General features: G+C 44.1%; 1 protein-coding gene across 5 annotated transcripts in view; it reads left to right on the forward strand.

The window, feature by feature from the left end:
• Window positions 1-19,899, forward strand: part of LOC110527925 (cadherin-4) — a 243,357-nt gene that overhangs the window by 173,153 nt on the left and 50,305 nt on the right. For 4 of the 5 annotated variants that reach the window (XM_036983417.1, XM_021609553.2, XM_021609554.2 and 1 more), the window contains 2 exons: window positions 2,327-2,509; window positions 16,646-16,801. In XM_036983417.1, the coding sequence (XP_036839312.1) occupies window positions 2,327-2,509; window positions 16,646-16,801 (339 nt within the window). The remainder of the gene's footprint in view (window positions 1-2,326; window positions 2,510-16,645; window positions 16,802-19,899) is intronic. The other variant, XM_036983419.1, reaches the window with a different exon arrangement.

The raw sequence follows: 19,899 nt of genomic DNA on the forward strand, positions 1-19,899 counted from the left end.
TTGCATCTGTCTCTCTGTCTGACAAACCGTATGTGTATGGATAAGCTGACCTGCCCGCCGGTGATTCAAGTTTGAGTTGGGTGTGTGCGTGTCCTCTGAGTAGGTTTAACAGAAGGATTTCTGCTTGGCTTCAAGTCTACAGCAGCATGCATGTCTCTGTTTGTGGGGAGCAGGAGAAACAGCAGGATCACTGGGTCACACAAACACTACCATCTCAGGCATGAGGACACAGCAACCCTCACTGGATAGATACCATATACACTTCCCAGAGGTCTACCAATGTATGCAGTATGTCTTATAAACACATAGGGACAGATTTACAATGTGTTTACACCAGTGTGCGATGTACCTGTTAACATGAGGAGATAAAACATGAAAGAAAAAATCCCCAAAATCAAATGAGGGATTAAGATTAGGTAAAGTGTATTGTATACTGAACAAAAATATGAACGCAACATGTAAAGTCTTGGTCCCATGTTTCATGATCTGAAATAAAAGATCCCAAAAAAAGATAATCCATCCGACGGGTGTGGCATATCAAGAATCTGATTAAACAGCATGGTCATTACACAGGTGCACCTTGTGCTGGGGACAGTAAAAGGCCACTCAAAAATGTGGAGTTTTTGTCACACAACACTGCCACAGATGTCTTAAGTTTTGTGGGAGCGTGCAATTTTTTTTAAATGTTACCTTTTTTTAAACTAGGCAAGTCAGAACAAATTCTTATTTACAATGATGGACTACCGGGGAACAGTGGGTTAACTGCCTTGTTCAAGGAGAGAACGACATATTTTTACCTTGTCAGCTCGGGGATTCGATTCAGCAATCTTTTTGTTACTGGTCCAACGCTCTAACCATTAGGCTACCTGCCGCCCCAATTGGCATGCTTACTGCAGGAATGTCCACCAAAGCTGTTGCCAGAGAATTTAATGTTACTTTCTCTACCATAAGCCGCCTCCAACGTCGTTTTAGAGAATTTGTTAGTACATCCAACTGACCTCACAACCGCAGACCAGGTGTAACCACGCCAGACATGGACCACCATATTCCAGCTTCTTCACATGTGGGATCATCTGAGAACTGCCACCCGGACAGCTGATGAAACTGTAGTATTTCTGTAGTATTTCTGTCTGTAATAAAGCTCTTTTGTGGTGGAAAACTCATTTTGATTGGCTGGGCCTGGCTCCCCAGTGCGTGTGCTTGGCCTTTGCCCTCCCAGCCCCAACCAGAACTGCTCCCTTCCGTGTATGCAAAATCCATAGATTAGGGCCTAATGAATTTAAATTGACTGATTTACTCCTATGATCTGTAACTGAGTAGAATCATTTAAATTGTTGCATGTTGCGTTTTATCATTTTTGTTCAGTATAATTAAAAACATGTTTATTTTATTCTCCTCTTTTGTCTAACAATATTTACATGCGTACATTTTTTTTTTTTTTTTTTTTTTTTTAACCTTTATTTAACTAGGCAAGTCAGTTAAGAACAAATTCTTATTTTCAATGACAGCCTAAGAACAGTGGGTTAACTGCCTGTTCAGGGCCAGAACGACAGATTTGTACCTTGTCAGCTCGGGGATTTGAACTTGCAACCTTTCGGTTACTAGTCCAACGCTCTAACCACTAGGCCTCATGCTCTGGGAAACTAGTCTTTGCTTATAATAGCAGTGAATCGCCAATGATCTCACACACTGCAGGATGACTGTTGGTCCTCCTAACATTCTGATCTTGCTGTTATTGAAGTGATATTTCATCAATCCATTTTCATTTGGAGTAAGGCCTCTTTCAGGGGGATATGTCACGGAATGCGTCACACGGAGCAGGATAGTTCTGAGACTCAGAAGGTCAAGTTGGAGACATCCAACTGTGATTTTTCAGACTGAGAAGATTTTTGCTGGATAAAGACATAGAAGTCAACCTCTGTGGACTGTGCAGAGGCAATTGGTAAGCTTTCTGCAGGACTAATACCTGAAATTCATGCTAAGGCTGGGTCCTCTTCGGTGATTTGCCAATTGCGTTAAGGTGAAGAGTCAAAATCATGGATTGTATTTAAATTGGACAATTTATTTATTTTCATTCATTGTTGTATTATCTTCAAGAAACAGTGAAAAGATGTTTTATTATGTTCCTTGTCACCTGACAAGGTTGATTTTCATGACGGATTAGTCACCTGTACTTTCAATACTCTACACTTTTAGAAGATGAACTAATAATTAATTGACACCAGTCCTTTCTATTGAGACTTTACATTGTGTAGTTGGCTCAAGTTATTGTTGAATACTGTAGGTCAGCCAATGTACAGTATGTGTTGATTTCTTGTCTTTTCAGATTGGAGTGGAGGATATGATTGCAAGGGCCTGGGACTCTAATCCCAGGGTTATCAAGTTTCCACGGAAACATCAAAGAAGCTCTTCTGCCAATGGTCTGAGACGACAGAAGCGAGACTGGGTCATCCCACCAATCAATGTGCCCGAAAACTCTAGAGGACCCTTCCCACAAATGCTTGTCAGAGTGAGTGACAGTTATCACACTTATCAAGAACTACTGATGTGCAGTTAAGTCGAAGTTGTCTTTTTGAAATGTTAAAAAGCTGCTGTATATATCCTATTCTCAGTTGGTAGTCGCTAATGCCTGTGTTGTAAACTAGAAATTAGTTAATCGTCAATTCTGATAATAACAACTCAAGCCCTGTTTTCACTCCCGCGGATCATAAGGCTTTTTACTTTTATTTGAGCCAAAGCCAAAGACATCTTCTAGCCAGACATCCCACGTTTGTCTAAGGGTCACTCACCTAGGCAACTGAAGAGAAGGGTAGAATAGATCTCGTACAATCATTATGAAGGGCTGAACAGAACACCACACTGGTAGTTTCTATCAAGGACCTTCAGCAGGTAAAGAGAATGATTTGAGTGGTGATGCAGCGCCACGTGATTGGTCTGGTACGCCTTAAAACTCTACACAGACAGAAATCCAGACACACAGACAAGAGGATACAGACAGATGGACACACACACAGCGCTGCTTCACCAGTTAACTGTCTTAGAAGTGACAAACCATCTCCATTCCTGTTGGCATTATATGGCAGCTCTGCCAGTGTGGTTAGTTATGTTAGCTCCATGGTTCCAGGATGCTCCTGGAAACTGTGTGCTGCCTCTGTTCAGACGTCCAGGCCAGAGATAGCTTTCTCTGGGCCACCACAGAGCTCCCTCACGCCCATTTGTATCGCGCGGCTTACACTCCCGGATTACTGAAATCGCCTTTCACCAACGAGTCGGCAAGAGGGCAGATTTTCCACCAAAGCAAAAAAACACTCATTCACTCACCCACACAAACACACAGACTACAGGAGCAGGGTGGATGAGGGGAGGCATAGGATTGTACCACCCTGCTGGAGAAATGAACACCCCTTCATCTCCTTTCATCTCCTTCATATTCAGCGTCAGATGGTTGGGTTTACTGACACCCCGGCGGTTCGTGTGGGTGTGTGTGTGTGTGCAAGCGCATGCTTCGGTTATAGCCTTTAGCTGTAGTAAAATAGTTATGTTCCTTAACCATGGGGGGTGTGTGCATCACATCTGTGGCCCAGTGCGGTATTAAATGCCCTCTTCTCCCTGCAACACCGCTTGGCTGACTGGGCCGTTCCATTGTGACAGCTAGCCAGTGAAGAGAGCAGAAGGGATTTAGTTCTTTATCTCTCGTCTTAGGGGGTTTTCACATATAGTCCTCTTTAAAATAACCGATCTCAGTCCTCTTTAAAGTGAACTCTGGGGTAAAAAAAATAACTCAGTTCCCTTTGTATTCACACTGCCCTTGCATTTGAATTAGGACTCAACTCTTTTGCCAGTTCACTATTTTGTGGTATGTGTCCTCTTTGCATTCACATTTCTATGTTTAGAAAGGATAAAGGATATTTTTCCAACATTCACTCAATGTACTCTGGGTTTTTACAAAGTACAGGGCAAGCCATTACATCAGAACAGCTAGATATACCTACACACTTAGTAAAAAATTGCAATCTAGAACCGAAAAGGTTCCCTTTTAAGAACCATTTTTGGTTCCAGGTCAAACCCCTTTGGTTCCAGGTAGAATGCTTTTAGGTTCCATGTAGAACCCTTTGCACAGAGGGTTCTATATGGAACCCAAAAGGGTTCAAACTGAATCCAAAAATGATTCTACCTGCAACCAAAAGGGTTCTCCTATGCGGAGCCTTTTGGAAACCTTTTTTCTGGAAGTGTACTTACATTTTGGAAGCTAATAGATTACATTTTGGAAGCTAATAGATTACATTTTGGAAGCTAATAGATTACATTTTGGAAGCTAATAGATTACATTTTGGAAGCTAATAGATTACATTTTGGAAGCTAATAGATTATATTTTGGAAGCTAATATATTGCATTTAGTTAAAGGATTTGACATAATAATTGTAATCAGAAGATACTATTAACATGTACGTCAATATTATTGGTAACAGAATAAATAGCAGAAGAAAAACTACAAATTAAATTGAATATTGTACTCCCAACGTAGGCTACTGCCCCTTTAAGACACAGGGTAGAAAATCTATTCTATGTTGTGATTCTCACCCAATATGTTGGTGTCTTCTCACACTATTCAAACCCCACTATCAAATAAACTGCTTATGAAGTGCTCTTAGCCTGTAGATCATATATTGCAAACAAATAATATGAACAAAAAATGAACACATATTTCTGTGCATGCTTGACAATCTCTAATCAATATCCCAAAAAGGTTTTTCTGCAAACCTGAACATTATCATCTTTTCTCTTTCGTGGGACCAATGTGAGGTTTAATGGAGGAGAAACGGTGTTGCAGTCCCCAAGCCTGGGGAGAGTTGGGTTCACATTGCCCTAAAAAGAGAACCGGACTGAGGAATTCAAGCGAACTGAACTCAAACCACTTCAGTTCGATTCGCTTTGGGGGCTCTTTTGAAGGGTCTGAGTTCCTTTGGAGTGTTCACACTGCACAAAAATTGGCTGAAAGAGGGACCAAGTGTGAAAACACCCTTAGAGGTGACCGAGAACAACCTCTGTGGCTACAGCAGCACACTGACAGCACACTGAGTCCCCCATACGTCCAGAGCTTTAGAAACTCTCCGACTATCTCTAGCTCTTTTATGAGGTGAGACAGTCCCAAACAGCCAGATTCACCAGGGTTCACAACTTAAAGTGATTCCCTGTTTTCATCTGAGAAACCTTCACCAGGTTGGCCAGTTTGATTTAGTTGAACACATGGAGAAGATTTATGTTTCCATCAACACATGTAAAATGAGGCCGCATGAGGCCAATGTGACTGAGTTATTGTTTGTGATTTGTTTAACCGCAATTACATCCAAAACAGAGTCTGGATAATAAACAATAAACACACAACATTCATGATCAGCCAGTTGGTTTCCAATTAGGGACTGTTCTCGGTTTTAAGTCCATTAGTCCATTAGTGCTGGCTTGGAGTGGAGGGAGTCTGATGTCCACTTGAATCATCTGATTTTACTGCTCTTTCCAGGGATGTCTGGCTCCGGCCATATCCTTATTATCCTCAGCTACCTCCACCACCACCACCCACCACCACCATCACCCATCACCACCACAACCCACCACCACCTTCACCACTCACCACCGCCATCACCACCATCACCCATGTCCTCCACCACCTTCACCACCCACCACTCACCACCACCATCACTCATCAACACCACAACCCACCACCACCATCACTACAACCCACTGCCACCCACAACAAACCACCACCACCCCTAACTCCGCCACCCACCACCACCACCCCCACCACCACCATTTGACCTAGATAGTTTGTGTGTATGCATTGATATGTAGGCTACATGTGCCTTTTCAAAAAAAATGACAGTTGAAGTCGGAAGTTTACTTACACCTTAGCCAAATACATTTAAACTCAGTTTTTCACAATTCCTGACATTTAATCCTAGTATAAATTCCCTGTCTTAGGTCAGTTAGGATCACCACTTTATTTTAAGAATGTGAAATGTCAGAATAATAGTAGAGAGGATTATTTATTTCAGCTTTTATTTCTTTCATCACATTCCCAGTGGATCAGAAGTTTACATACACTCAATTAGTATTTGGTAGCATTGCCTTTAAATTATGGTCAAACGTTTTGGGTAGCCTTCCACAACCTTCCCACAATAAGTTGGGTAAATTTTGGCCCATTCCTCCTGACAGAGCTGGTGTAACTGAGTCAGGTTTGTATAGGCCTCCTTGCTCACACGCCTTTTCAGTTCTGCCCACACATTTTCTATAGGATTAAGGTCAGGGCTTTGCGATGGCCACTCCAATACCTTGACTTTGTTGTCCTTAAGCCATTTTGCCACATTTTTTCCTCCAGACATAACGATGGTCATTATGGCCAAACAGTTCTATTTTTGTTTCGTCAGACCAGAGGACATTTCTCCAAAAACTACGATCTTTGTCCCCATGTGCAGTTGCAAACCGTAGTCTGGCTTTTTTATGGCGGTTTTGGAGCAGTGGCTACTTCCATGTTGAGCGGCCTTTCAGGTTATGTCGATATTGCTGTGGATATAGATACTTTTGTACCCGTTTCCTCCAGCATCTTCAGAAGGTCCTTTGCTGTTGTTCTGGGATTGATTTGCACTTTTCGCACCAAAGTATGTTCATCTCTAGGAGACAGAACGCATCTCTTTCCTGAGCAGTATGACGGCTGCGTGGTCCCAAGGTGTTTATACTTGCGTACTATTGTTTGTACAGATGAACGTGGTACCTTCAGGCATTTGGAAAATGCTCCCAAGGATGAACCACAGGTACACCTCCAATTGACTCAAATTATGTCAATTAGCCTATCAGAAGCTTCTAAAGCCATGATATCATTTTCTGGAATTTTCCAAGCTGTTTAAAGGCACAGTCAACTTAGTGTATGTAAACTTCTGACCCCCTGGAATTGTGATACAGTGAATTATAAGTGAAATAATTTGTCTGTAGACAATTGTTGGAAACATGACTTATTAAACACGTTTATAAGGGACATTACTGCATGACACATTGAGTAAACCCCTTCCCCTTATGAACAGAGAGGAAATTATCAGAGTGAAACTAACAGCCCCAGCATTCCTCTGCAGAGAGGTTTTATGTGCAATTCACTCATGATCAATCTCAAGAAGTGTTGCTTTGGTGGCAATGGTTTACCATTGTGGTAGAATGCAATATGCTTCCTATGCCTTCACTGTCAAATACGTTTTTGCTCATGACAGAGGGAAGAGGAGTAGAAATAGAGATTGAAAAACAGCTAGGCCTAAATAGATAGCAGATAGAGGGAGCAGAGAAATGAAAGGGAGAAAAGGGGACAGTTGAGATAGGAGGAGAGAGGGAGATATAAGCCATTTGAAGAGCATAGTAAATCTGTGAGGTGAGAGAGAGCAGCATTAGTTTCAGGCCATTTGTGGCAGTCGCATCTCAACTGTCTCCTCCAGCACCTAAGACTGGACCCAATGAGCCACATCTGATGGAAACCAGTCCAAACGGGGTAAGATGAGCCTCTCTGCTTCACTCTGTCCTCCCCACCAAACCTCACCACTGACTGCCAGTCAGACAGACACACCAACGAACAAAATCGTGATAAAAGAAGGGATGAAAATAGGAGGTAAGGTTGTAAAAACACAGTCCTTGGGCAAAGCAGAAGAATGGAATGAGAGGGCCTTTGATTGAAGTCCTGGTATGTGAAGGCGAACGCCCACTCTGAAGTGGGTTGGAGCTGTAATCTGGACTGTGTCCTTTGGAAATGTATTACATTCTTTTCACCACGTCAAGAACAATGAGGCAGACACCAATCAGACTAGGCTCATGTTGTTCCTTTACTGAAGACAACCAATGATGCATAATATGAGACCTCGCCTCAGGGTAGGTGTTATGGAGTTATCAAGTTCAGTGTCGGTGCTTGGGTAAAATCACTGAGGAAGCTCCAGAAAGCCAGTAAAAAAGCCATATTACAAATCAAATGTTTTTTGTCACATGTGCCGAATACCTTCATCCTGCTTGTAGACTAGTCGAACGTCAATGCCATCCTCCTCTCTTTCATGTTGGCAAAACGGGTCTATGGCTCTGTCATACAGTACACTTGTAGTTTTTGTTGTCATAGGCTACCTAGCTAAAATGTTTGCTAGCCTAACTTCCTCCCATGGGCAACAATGAACCAGCTACATTAGCTAGCTAGTTAATGTGAACCTACTAGGCTACATATTGAACTTCAATCGTCTCAGGCCAGTGGCACAACATATTCATTTATGGTTAGATCAGAATCGCCATCAAAATCCACAAGTCCAAATCCCCATCTCCATCCATGGCTTAGGAAAGGGACGATTTAGCAAGCTAGTTACTGCAGGACATCAACACAAGCTAGCTACTGCAGGACATCAACACAAGCTAGCTACTGCAGGACATCAACACAAGCTAGCTACTGCAGGACATCAACACAAGCTAGCTACTGCAGGACATCAACACAAGCTAGCTACCGCAGGACATCAACACAAGCTAGCTACCGCAGGACATCAACACAAGCTAGCTACCGCAGGACATCAACACAAGCTAGCTACCGCAGGACATCAACACAAGCTAGCTACCGCAGGACATCAACACAAGCTAGCTACCGCAGGACATCAACACAAGCTAGCGTCCGCAGGACATCAACACAAGCTAGCTACCGCAGGACATCAACACAAGCTAGCGTCCGCAGGACATCAACACAAGCTAGCTACCGCAGGACATCAACACAAGCTATCTACCGCAGGACATCAACACAAGCTAGCTACCGCAGGACATCAACACAAGCTAGCTACCGCAGGACATCAACACAAGCTAGCTACCGCAGGACATCAACACAAGCTAGCTGCTGCAGGACATCAACACAAGCTAGCTACCGCAGGACATCAACACAAGCTAGCTACCGCAGGACATCAACACAAGCTAGCTACCGCAGGACATCAACACAAGCTAGCTACCGCAGGACATCAACACAAGCTAGCTACTGCAGGACATCAACACAAGCTAGCTACCGCAGGACATCAACACAAGCTAGCTACTGCAGGACATCAAGGAAGTGATTTGAGTGGTCTGAAGCCAAATCCAAACTGGCCAAATGCTTGCTGGCACCAATCAATCAAATGCTACGGCGACAACATGTTGTACTCTTTTGGCCCAGACAGCAACAGATACCTGGGCTACACATACTGAGACATATCATACGAATTGCAGAAAACAAAAATGTACGTCTTTGCAGGACGTAACATATCATGAGAAATTGATGACCACCATTTCCAGGAACCCGTTTTGGCACTAAATTACACCCGGTTGTCTCTCGACTCAATAAACCTGGTGTTCAGTTCAGCAGCTGGAGTTGGTGTATGTGTGGGAGAGAATCATCTCTGTGGTAATGCTGTTTATTTAGAACCAGATAGGAACACTTTATTGGTTTATTAATACATTCATATTCCACTGTTATTTTAGTCTAGCATAATGTCTCTATGTTACCGCTAGTTTTTATTCAAAGCTTAACATTAAAATGCATTAGAAAACTTGTATAGGATGTGTGTGTGTGTGTGTGTGTGTGTGTGTGTCTGCTTTCGCCCGTACGTGTGTGTCCTAAGTGCTTGTGCCTGTATTTGCAGCATCCCAGTTGGACAATTAGAGGGTGACAGTCCCATTACTGCGGACCTAGCTGTACAAAGGCATTGCCTCCACTGACTGACAGAGAGCTCTGCCCCTCACTAAATAACTGTCAGCCTGCAGTCCTCAGCCTTGACCCCTCTGGCAGCCTCCCTCGGAGACACACAATGCCACTCCTGAGCCCTCATTGGCAGGCCTTGCACCTCCCACAGCCAAACCAAAAAATCCATTCAGCTCCTGGCTCCACCTGATTCGCCAGGCTTTGGCTGCCCACAGCTTGCCAATAGGGCGCTAATGTAGCCTTAGGGTGTTGGTGATTGGCCGGAGTGGAAGTGTTGGTGCATTCTGCAGGTCTCCCAGGAATAGGCTAGAGGAAGCGAATTGAGTCGTGGAAGTAGATTGGGCAATAGAAGGGAGGGAGGTTAGCAAGCAGCGGTGGAGGAAAACTGCAGCAGCAGCACAAACCCAACCTGCCCCACTCCTCCTCCCCTTCTTCCTCCTTCTCCCCCACCAAACAGCAGCAGCCACATCTTTACTCTAATTATACATAGTGTGTTTCCCTGTACGGCCGTCTCCTGGGATCTGCCTATTGTCCTTGTGTTAAGAAACCTCAGGGACCGGGAAGAAAGCAGCCATTTAACGAGTCATCTGTCTCCAGGGCCCTCTGTCTTTATGTTGTGGAGAGAGAAAAAAGCAGTGTTGCCCTCTGCCTCATCCATTCAGCCTGGAGAGCAAGGGAATGTGGCTGGCTTTATACTGCAGTCTGACCTGCAGGCAGAATGTGTGTCTGTTTCTACTCTATTCTTCCTGGATGGGGATGATTGTTAATGCAGAGAGGCCACTGGTCTATTTCAACAAAGTTCTTGCTGGCTTCTCTGATCTTTGATCTAAATTGGCCGGCTAATGTAATAATTGGGGTTGTTAGTCTGTTTTTAATTTCCATTCATATTTGTACTCTTTCTAATTATCCCCTCTACCCCACGTTCTGCACCTCTGTCAGGGTAATGGTATGTTTGTGTGCATGCGCTTGCGTGCATATGTGTGTCCGTGTGTGTTTGTGCCTGCGATACAATGGCCAAACCACCAATTTGTAGAATATTTCAGAGGAAGACCAGGTGTGGGAAAAAATGTATATGTCAAGAAATCTGTTTGCAACAAGGTTACTCTCAAGCTCAGAGCCTCTCGGTGAAGACATGAAGTCTCTCTGAAAGCATGTCTTTAATGTGATGGTGTTTGTATTGGGAAAGTGCTGCTGGCGCTGTAAAGGGTAAATGTAGCCTGTTTATGTGATATGGCTATGAGGTTGGAGATGTGTCTCTGAAGTTGTTTTCTCTCCTGTTACTTCACCTCTTTGTTTTCTTACCTAACACTATCTCCCTAGTGGTTAGTGTGTTGGGCCAGTAACCGAAATGTCACTGGTTTGATTACCAGAGCCGACAAGTAGAAAAACCTGTTGATGTGCCATTGAGCAAGGCACTAAACCCCAATTTGTTCCAGGGACGCCGTACTACTATGGCTGACCCTGTAAAACAACATATTTCACTGCACCTATCTGGTGTTTGTGACAATACATTTCTGTTGCTGTATTTTGGGGGTGTTTCTTCTCTTCTCTTACCCTAGATCAAAGCATCTCTTAGGGAGACAAGTTGAACACACAAAGAAGTCGACCTATGCATCATGTCCCCACATATCTTTCACATATTCTTCACATAACTTTTCACTGAGATAAAGTAATGGATATTTGGCCAATTATTGCAGTAGAGGATTAGGCCAAGTTGCTCTGTGGGATGTGAGGATTTAGCTCAATAGGACATTGTGTGTGGAGTAGAATGGAGTAGAATGCCTGAGTGTGAATGTCAATAGCAGACCAGGAATACCTCCTCGTCAGGTGGCTACTACTGCTCATTTATATTGATGGAGCTCCTCTCTGTGGTACCTGTTCAGGGAAGGATGGAGGGAAAGAGAGGGAGAGAGAGCGGGGGCAGAGAGGGAACAGAGGGGAGAGAGACGAGAGGGGGTAACGAAGGAGGGAGAGCAGAAACTAAAATCCATATTTCAGTGCCCTGGTACTGTGCTTTGTTCATTTCCCATTCAGCTTCCGATCCATAATAGAGTACCCTGTGTGCAGAGCCGCAGACACAGCTGTTCTTTATGGGATCAGGGATAACTGTGTGCGACTGTGGCTGTCAGTGGCTCTCACTTGAGAGATATTAAACCTGAGCTCAGTGCAGCTCCTTCTCCAGCCATACCTCCACTATGACTATTTAAAACAATATCTCAAGAATTCATTTTGTTTGCCAGTGGCACTAAACTGGCATGTTTTTATATGCTCGCATTCTTGCATGTAAGGTTGTTATTTTACTTTGTGTGAGGACGGAAAACTTTGAAGGCTGGCAAAACTTGAGCTTTGAATATCGCCCAGTTGGTATTTTATTTCAGTCTGTTCAGTCTCTCTCTCTCTCTCTCTCTCTCTCTTTCTCTTTCTCTTTCTCTTTCTCTTTCTCTCTCTCTCTCTCTCTCTCTCTCTCTCTCTCTCTCTCTCTCTCTCTCTCTCTCTCTCTCTCTCTCTCTCTCTCTCTCTCTCTCTCTCTCTCTCTCTCTCTCTCTCTCTCTCTCTCTCTCTCTCTCTCTCTCTCTCTCTCTCTCTCTCTCTCTCTCTCTCTCTCTCTCTCTCTCTCTCTCTCTCTCTCTCTCTCTCTCTCTCTCTCTCTCTCTCTCTCTCTCTCTCTCTCTCTCTCTCTCTCTCTCTCTCTCTCTCTCTCTCTCTCTCTCTCTCTCTCTCTCTCTCTCTCTCTCTCTCTCTCTCTCTCTCTCTCTCTCTCTCTCTCTCTCTCTCTCTCTCTCTCTCTCTCTCTTTGTCACTTTGTTTGTAATAAATGCCCTGTGCAAGAATCTGAATTTCTCTATCATCAAAACCAGAGATATCTTTTCTGTCAGCTCTTTGAAGACAGACAAGCATACAGCAGGAAAGATCACAGCAAGACAACACTTAAATTTAGGTGGAGTCAAACAAAGCATGTACTTTTGCCATTTCCCTGATGTTGAACAAAAGGAACAAAGAGGTTGAATGAAAAAAGGATGCATCATCAAAATGAAATGGCTTCGCACAAAACAGAGATGATTCAGGGATTCCTGTGCTTCTTTGGGATTTCATTTTTCTCGTACTCTATACTGTCTTTGAATATCACTTCAATCATGTAGCGACTTGTTATCAAAGACATTAGACGCCCCTATGAGGAAGTATCCATCCTGGTCACTGCCCTGTATGATCGCCTGTAGTGCCCCCTAAAGGAAAGCCTGTGAACAGCAATCTTATTCTCACTATTCAAACTGCTGACCCATCTATCTATGTTGCAAGTATTTTAGACATTGGTTTGTGTGTGCATGTGCATCTAAGAGAGAGACAGAGGGAAGTTGAGTGAATAAGGGGGAAAAGGGAAGGAGAGCGTTAACTTGCCAGTCAGACAGTGAGAATAAATGGTGGTGTCGCATATAATTCCCATTAAAGCCATGCAGATATTTGCAGAGAGCTCTTAATTAGGGGTGACAGTTGTGACGGCTGCAGTGTGACAGAGAGGTTCCCAGAAGGCTTAGTCTTCTCCTGTCTCCTGATTGGCTGGCATTGCCCGATCTGTCTGTCATCACCCCCTCTTACTATCCAACGCACGGTCACAACGTCTCAGGGCTGACACGGTAACTGTGCAACTAATAAACACCACTGTTTCTTATCCCTCTGACTCTCTCTACGTGTACTGTTGAGGTGCCACCTCAGACTAGTGCTACTTTATCTCTCTCCACGGTAGAGAGTGGTACAAAGCAGGGACCCTTTTAATGACAATGTTAGCTAGTAAGGGTTACAACATTCTCCCTTCTATTTACACTTTACACCAGGGTATCCCAAACTCGGTTCTGCCCCCCCCCCCCCCCCCCCCCCCAACCTTTATTTATTAACTAGGCAAGTCAGTTAAGAACAAAATTCTCATTTACAATGACGGCCTACAAAAATAAGGAGAGAGACGTCATAGAATGAAGGAATTTGAGCGGCCCGGCCTTCAACCATTTAAAAAATTATCATAATATATATCAAAGTGTGTAAACCTCAGATTACCATTTTATATATGACGTTAGCCTGTAGCACACCTCGCTGAATATATCTGTCCACAAGGTCTTTCTTTGTTGATTTATTTATTTCTGGGTTCTTGTGAATAATTTGAGGATGGAAAAATCCAATGTTGAACGAGAAAGAAATAAGATGACCAACATCAACTAAACATCAAATTACTCCCTATCAGTGTAGACATCAAATGGACAGGCGCAATCATAAACACTTGAATCAATTAAATGGGCCGACTGAAAGTTCCCACTCGTGAACTAATTAGAGGCACAGCAGCGCTAAATCAATGGAAATGTATTCCTTTAGATTCTGTCTGTGTTTTGCTGCTTCTCCCTCTCTTTCTCCCTGGAGAGTTAAACAGAATGCTAATTTCTCATCTGATTCTTCATCTGTCCACGGTTGACAGTAATTAAGGCAGTCACTCTTAAAGAACTACAAATGTGTCACTTATCAGATATCTGTTCTGTCAGACACAGAACCAACCCGTCCTTTACATCTTCTAGTCTATCCCGTCTAGGAGAGAGACGGAAGGATAGAAAAGCTGCCTTTCATCATTAGCACTCCATTCAAACAACTCAATTGAGCAGTCGTCACTCAGGGGAGTCCCAGGACTCTGAGATTCCGCACCTCTTCATTTATTCAATTTATCGATACAACGAGTGTTCGTTAAGAGACACTCGAAGAATGTGACATCTGGTCTCAGGTGGCCTTAAAGTGGAATTCTAAGCAGCTAGAAGCAGAGGCGATGTGCCATGTGAAAGCTTCCTTCCTCTTGGGTCTATTACACTTAACATGTCATCAACACAGCGTGGCTTTGATGTTCTGTGAAGAGACCGCATGCCTGGGTGTGGAATCTGTGGATGCGGATCCAAGGCGTGCGGAAATTTCAGATGTGTATTTTTCACATGGCGGCCTCCTGAACGATTCAACTGAAATTGTCATTTTGATGCACACGTTAGAGGCCGCAGAGTGAATCCTTTACCTGTCAAACATTTCAGTACACACAGACATGGGTGCCTACAGAGCTGCCTATTTTGTACACAGGGGGAAAATACTGTTGTATGTAGACATTCCCGCTCTGTTAAAGAATTCTGTACCTTTCCACAACTAGAATGTGTGTTTTACTAATATATTTGGCATTTTTGGGGATAGGGAAGAATATACAGCCTCTGCACATTGCTCAACTCTTAATAGAGGTGATATTATTACAAGGAAGCAGTATGTGTGAGCAATCTGTTATTCTACATATCCTCTCTCTGAAACGCATTTGAGATTGAAATTCCAGTGTTGCGTAGCCACATCCAGTCAGTGTGACAAGAGATGTGGGTCTGTGGGTGGAGAGGAATAAGTCTGATTAGATGGGGAGAGTAATCATCACAGAACAGCGCTTCCAGTCAGTCAGTCACACTGATCAGAGTTGCCTGAGTGCTTTGATAGATAACGGCTGCAATAAAAATGCCCTACTGCCCACACACGATCTCAGAAAGATGAAGTGTTACACACAACACATGTACAGGTAGCTGACAAAATAATGGAACCACTTGAGTAAATGTGGGATGCAAGGTATACTGAAAGCAGATGCTTCCACACAGGTGTGGTTGCTGAGTTACTAAGCAATTAACATCCCATCATGTATAAAAATGCCGGATGAGCATGAAAACAATGTAAACCCTATGCCAAATGTTGGAATTTCTATTGGAAGAATGGTGTCACATCCCTCCAATAGAGTTCCAGACACTTGTAGAATCTATGCCAAGGAGCATTGAAGATGTTCTGGTTCATGGTGGTCCAACGCCCTATTAAGACACTTTATGTTGGTGTTTCCTGTATTTTGGCAGTTACCTGTATATTAGCCATTATGTCTCCTATTGGAATTGATTGCAAATGAGAAAGATGACAATGGAAGCTCATGGAAAAGAGATTGCAGTGGCAGGTAGTGAGTGAATTTAAGATGGATGTGTAGGAAATTAAGAGAAGGGTATCATGTTCAAACAGAGAAATGTTTTATGCAAAAGCCAGTTGCCGGTCGTCGGATGAAGTAATTTCATTTTCACGCATGATTTCCAGCCCCGCAGACCAGGAAAATTGCATAGGAGAGAGAGAGAGAGGATTTATTTTTACAATTTGAATATGTGATTACTCCTCCCGACTTGTTACCGTGGAGATGGTTCAATCCCCTCAGAGACAAAAAAAATAAAAATCTCTAAACGTAAAAACACAAACAGTTTGCCCTAAAAAACACATATGCAAATTAAAAGAAAATTGTCTAAACTTTCCACCACTTAAAAGTAGATGAAATCTAATCTTCAATATGCCATCTCACCTGCGCTACACCTCTCAGAACCAATTATCACAAGCAGACAGATTTCTCTTTTGCACTTTAGTTCTAACTTGCACATTTACCAACTCTTCCTTTGAGTTCAGTCCTCAAAGGGCTTCTTTGTAACGAAGTGTTAGGCTGATCAGAGCAGATGCATGCCTCACCGTACATCTTCTTTAGTATCATACATTTCATCATATTCCCTGTCAAGTGCTCTTGACAGTTTTAGATTGTGACTCACTTGAATCTTCATGATCAACCTTGGAACCTTGAGGCTCTCATTCAACCTAAACTGTCGGATAAGTCAAAACAACACAGGGTGATATTCTATGTCGTGCTGCAGATGCTTTTATCCAATGTGACTTATAGTCGTGTGCAAACATTCTACGTATGGGTTGTTCCGGGAATCGATCCCACTACCCTGGCATTACAAGTAAAAGGCTCTACCAACTGAGCTACAAAGGACCACAAATATCACCCTGTACCATTTCTGAGCCGTGCTTGTCTCATACAACGTGTAATACATAGTGTTTATATCTCCCTCTGCCAGATCCGCTCAGACCAGGACCTGGAGAAAGGGATCCGCTACAGCATCACTGGAGCAGGGGCGGACCAGCCTCCCATTGACGTGTACAACATTGACCCTGTGCACGGCAAGATGTTTGTTACCAGACCCCTGGACAGAGAGGAGAGGGCCTCCTACCATGTGAGTTACATTGCTTGTTACTGTCCCTCCACACATCTGTCTGTCTGTCCGTCTGTCTGTGCAGGGTGGCAGTCGTAATTCACAGTGACACAGTAATGGCAGGCAAACATTACACAATTTTGCCACGAATTCATCACGTTTTTGCCACTGCAAAACAAATGTTCCAACAAATGTTCTATGAACTTGGGCTAGGATCAGTACGTCGGGACTCGTGTAGTTTGAGCGGGTCAAGGACGCACCGATGATGGCTGTTCCGTTCTCCAGACTCCTGTCGGATATCTGACATGTCCAATATTTAGATATTTTGGTAATGCATCTTGTATTATGAGCAGTGCTCCCCCACGTGATTGGGCAAGGACTGCTGCCAATAGCCAATGAGGGTTCAGCACGTTAGACCAAAACAATGATGGCGAAGAGGAAAGCGACAACAACACGCACCGTGTGGACCGAGGTGATGGACGACATATCGGTGGTGCTGTGGAGAGAACGCAGCTGCCTTTTCAATTGGCGAGTTCCTCTTTGAATATTTTAGACCATTCCATTGGTCCTTAATTGAAATCGCCACACACCTGGGGCACCGGGCCATGCAAAACAAACACCACCAATATTACATCCGCATCCTACCAGGACTCCTACCATGACAGAAATCAAAAAGATCATTTCATGTTATCATTATTATTTCATATTAAGTCCATATTCTGCGCCTCCGTCTCTTTTTTGATGTTTCGACACATAATAACGTAGACACTAATGAAGCAGCTCACAGTTTGCGTGCCGGCATTTCTTTCCTACAGCAACCAGGAAATGCAGTGCGGGATCAACTAGGGCCTCATCGTGTAATGTGAGCCCCCACTTCCTGGGGTTGATGATGGTCGGAATGAAAGATTTGGGACAAGGAAACCGCGGAATGTGAGCTGTTTTAGAAGTGGTGTAGTGTGTATTCTCAGCAAAAGACTGGGAATCACGAGTACTGCTGTCTCAGATTCCGAGTACTGCCCTTTACCAACACGGTCTCGTTTTGGGCCCGACTTTCCTTTCTGTGCGAAATGAAAGAAAGATTGCCTTGACAGTGCACAGATTTCTGCAGCCACTCAAGCTGTCAATTAGGCTAGATTGAGGTTTTTCAGCAGAGAGAGCGAGACGGCTTGGAAAAGGAGTGTGTTCGTCTTCCACTGCTAATGAACAGGCGGTGTTCTGGGTGTTCTGTTTGGGGATCACACACATTGTCTAGAGTTGCCTGTTTAACCCCATCAGACTGGAACATGTACCCCGTGAACTCTTACTGCACACTTCAGACATGCTCACAACATCTCATAACAATGGCCACTACCACATCAAAAAACACTTCACGTTCTGATAGGCCTACTGTAAACACGATTATATTACATGATTTGATTTACATTTTTGCTGGTTCCCAGTCCATACGGGGTTATTTATTTATTTAACTAGGCATGTCAGTTAAGAACAAAATCTTATTTACAATGACGGCCTACCGGGGAACAGTGGGTTAGCTGCCTTGTTCAGGGGCAGAACGACAGATTTTTATCTTGTCAACTCGGTGATTCCGTCTAGCAACCTTTTGGGCTACCTGCCAGTACCTGCTTAGTAAACCATCTCATAATTTTCTTTTTTTATTACTTTCTTTATTACAAACACTTAAAACACACAGTTCTCCATAACAGATTAGCAGCCAACTCTTAAGATCCTGTCAGTCAGTAAGTCCAAGGCCCTCCCTGCTTTTTGCAGCTCTCTCATCTCTCCTTGGCCTGACTCACTCATCTCTCAGGGTTCCTGTTGGTCCACTTAGTTCCAGATGAGGTCCTGTCTGTCATTACTCCTACAGTATCAGTCACTATTCCAGAGCCTATCGTCTGGTGGAGGTCTAACCTGGCCAGGCTGGCCCCGTGGTGTCTGGTCTCTTTATGAGGCTGGTGGATGTTAGTACACCTGCTGCTACACCTCTTGGCATGGGAGGGATCAATAAGTCATATAGGTCCTTGGGTTCTTGTTAAGTTCTAGTGGACTGGACTGGCAACTGTAAACAACTATAAACAACCCTGAGCTTGAGAGGAGCCTGGTGTTAGAGCCTGGTGTTAGAGCCTGGTGTTAGAGCCTGGTGTTAGAGCCTGGTGTTAGAGCCTGGTGTTAGAGCCTGGTGTTAGAGCCTGGTGTTAGAGCCTGGTGTTAGAGCCTGGTGTTATAGCCTGGTGTTATAGCCTGGTGTTATAGCCTGGTGTTAGAGCCTGGTGTTAGATACCTGGTGTTACCACTTGAGAGGAGCCTGGTGTTAGAGCCTGGTGTTAGATACCTGGTGTTTACCTGGTGTTAGCCTGGTGTTAGATACCTGGTGTTACCACTTGAGAGGAGCCTGGTGTTAGAGCCTGGTGTTAGATACCTGGTGTTACCACTTGAGAGGAGCCTGGTGTTAGAGCCTGGTGTTAGAACCTGGTGTTAGATACCTGGTGTTACCACTTGAGAGGAGCCTGGCGTTAGTGCCTGAGAGGAGCCTGGTGTTAGAGCCTGGTGTTAGATACCTGGTGTTACCACTTGAGAGGAGCCTGGCGTTAGTGCCTGAGAGGAGCCTGGTGTTAGATCCTGGTGTTAGAACCTAAGAGAATTCTGGTGTTACAGCTTGAGAGGAGCCTGGTGTTAGAGCCTGTTGTTAAAGCATGAGAGGAGCCTGGTGTTAGAACCTGGTGTTAGAGCCCGAGAGGAGCCTGGTGTTAGTGCCCGAGAGGAGCCTGGTGTTAGTGCCCGAGAGGAGCCTGGTGTTAGTGCCCGAGAGGAGCCTGGTGTTAGAGCCTGAGGAGCCTGGTGTTAGATCCTGGTGTTAGAGCCTGGTGTTAGAGCCTGAGAGGAGCCTGGTGTTGGAGCCTGGTGTGGAGCCTGGAGTTAAAGCCTGAGAGGAGCCTAATGTTAGAGCCTGGTGTTAAAGCGTGAGAGGAGCCTGGTGTTGGAGCCTAATGTTAGAGCCTGGTGTTAGAGACTGAGAGGAGCCTGGTGTTAGAGACTGAGAGGAGCCTGGCGTTAGTGCCTGAGAGGAGCCTGGTGTTAGAGCCTGGTGTTAGATACCTGGTGTTACCACTTGAGAGGAGCCT

Source organism: Oncorhynchus mykiss, chromosome 7 (genome assembly GCF_013265735.2).
Source record: "Oncorhynchus mykiss isolate Arlee chromosome 7, USDA_OmykA_1.1, whole genome shotgun sequence".
In the NCBI taxonomy this organism is placed as follows: domain Eukaryota; kingdom Metazoa; phylum Chordata; class Actinopteri; order Salmoniformes; family Salmonidae; genus Oncorhynchus; species Oncorhynchus mykiss.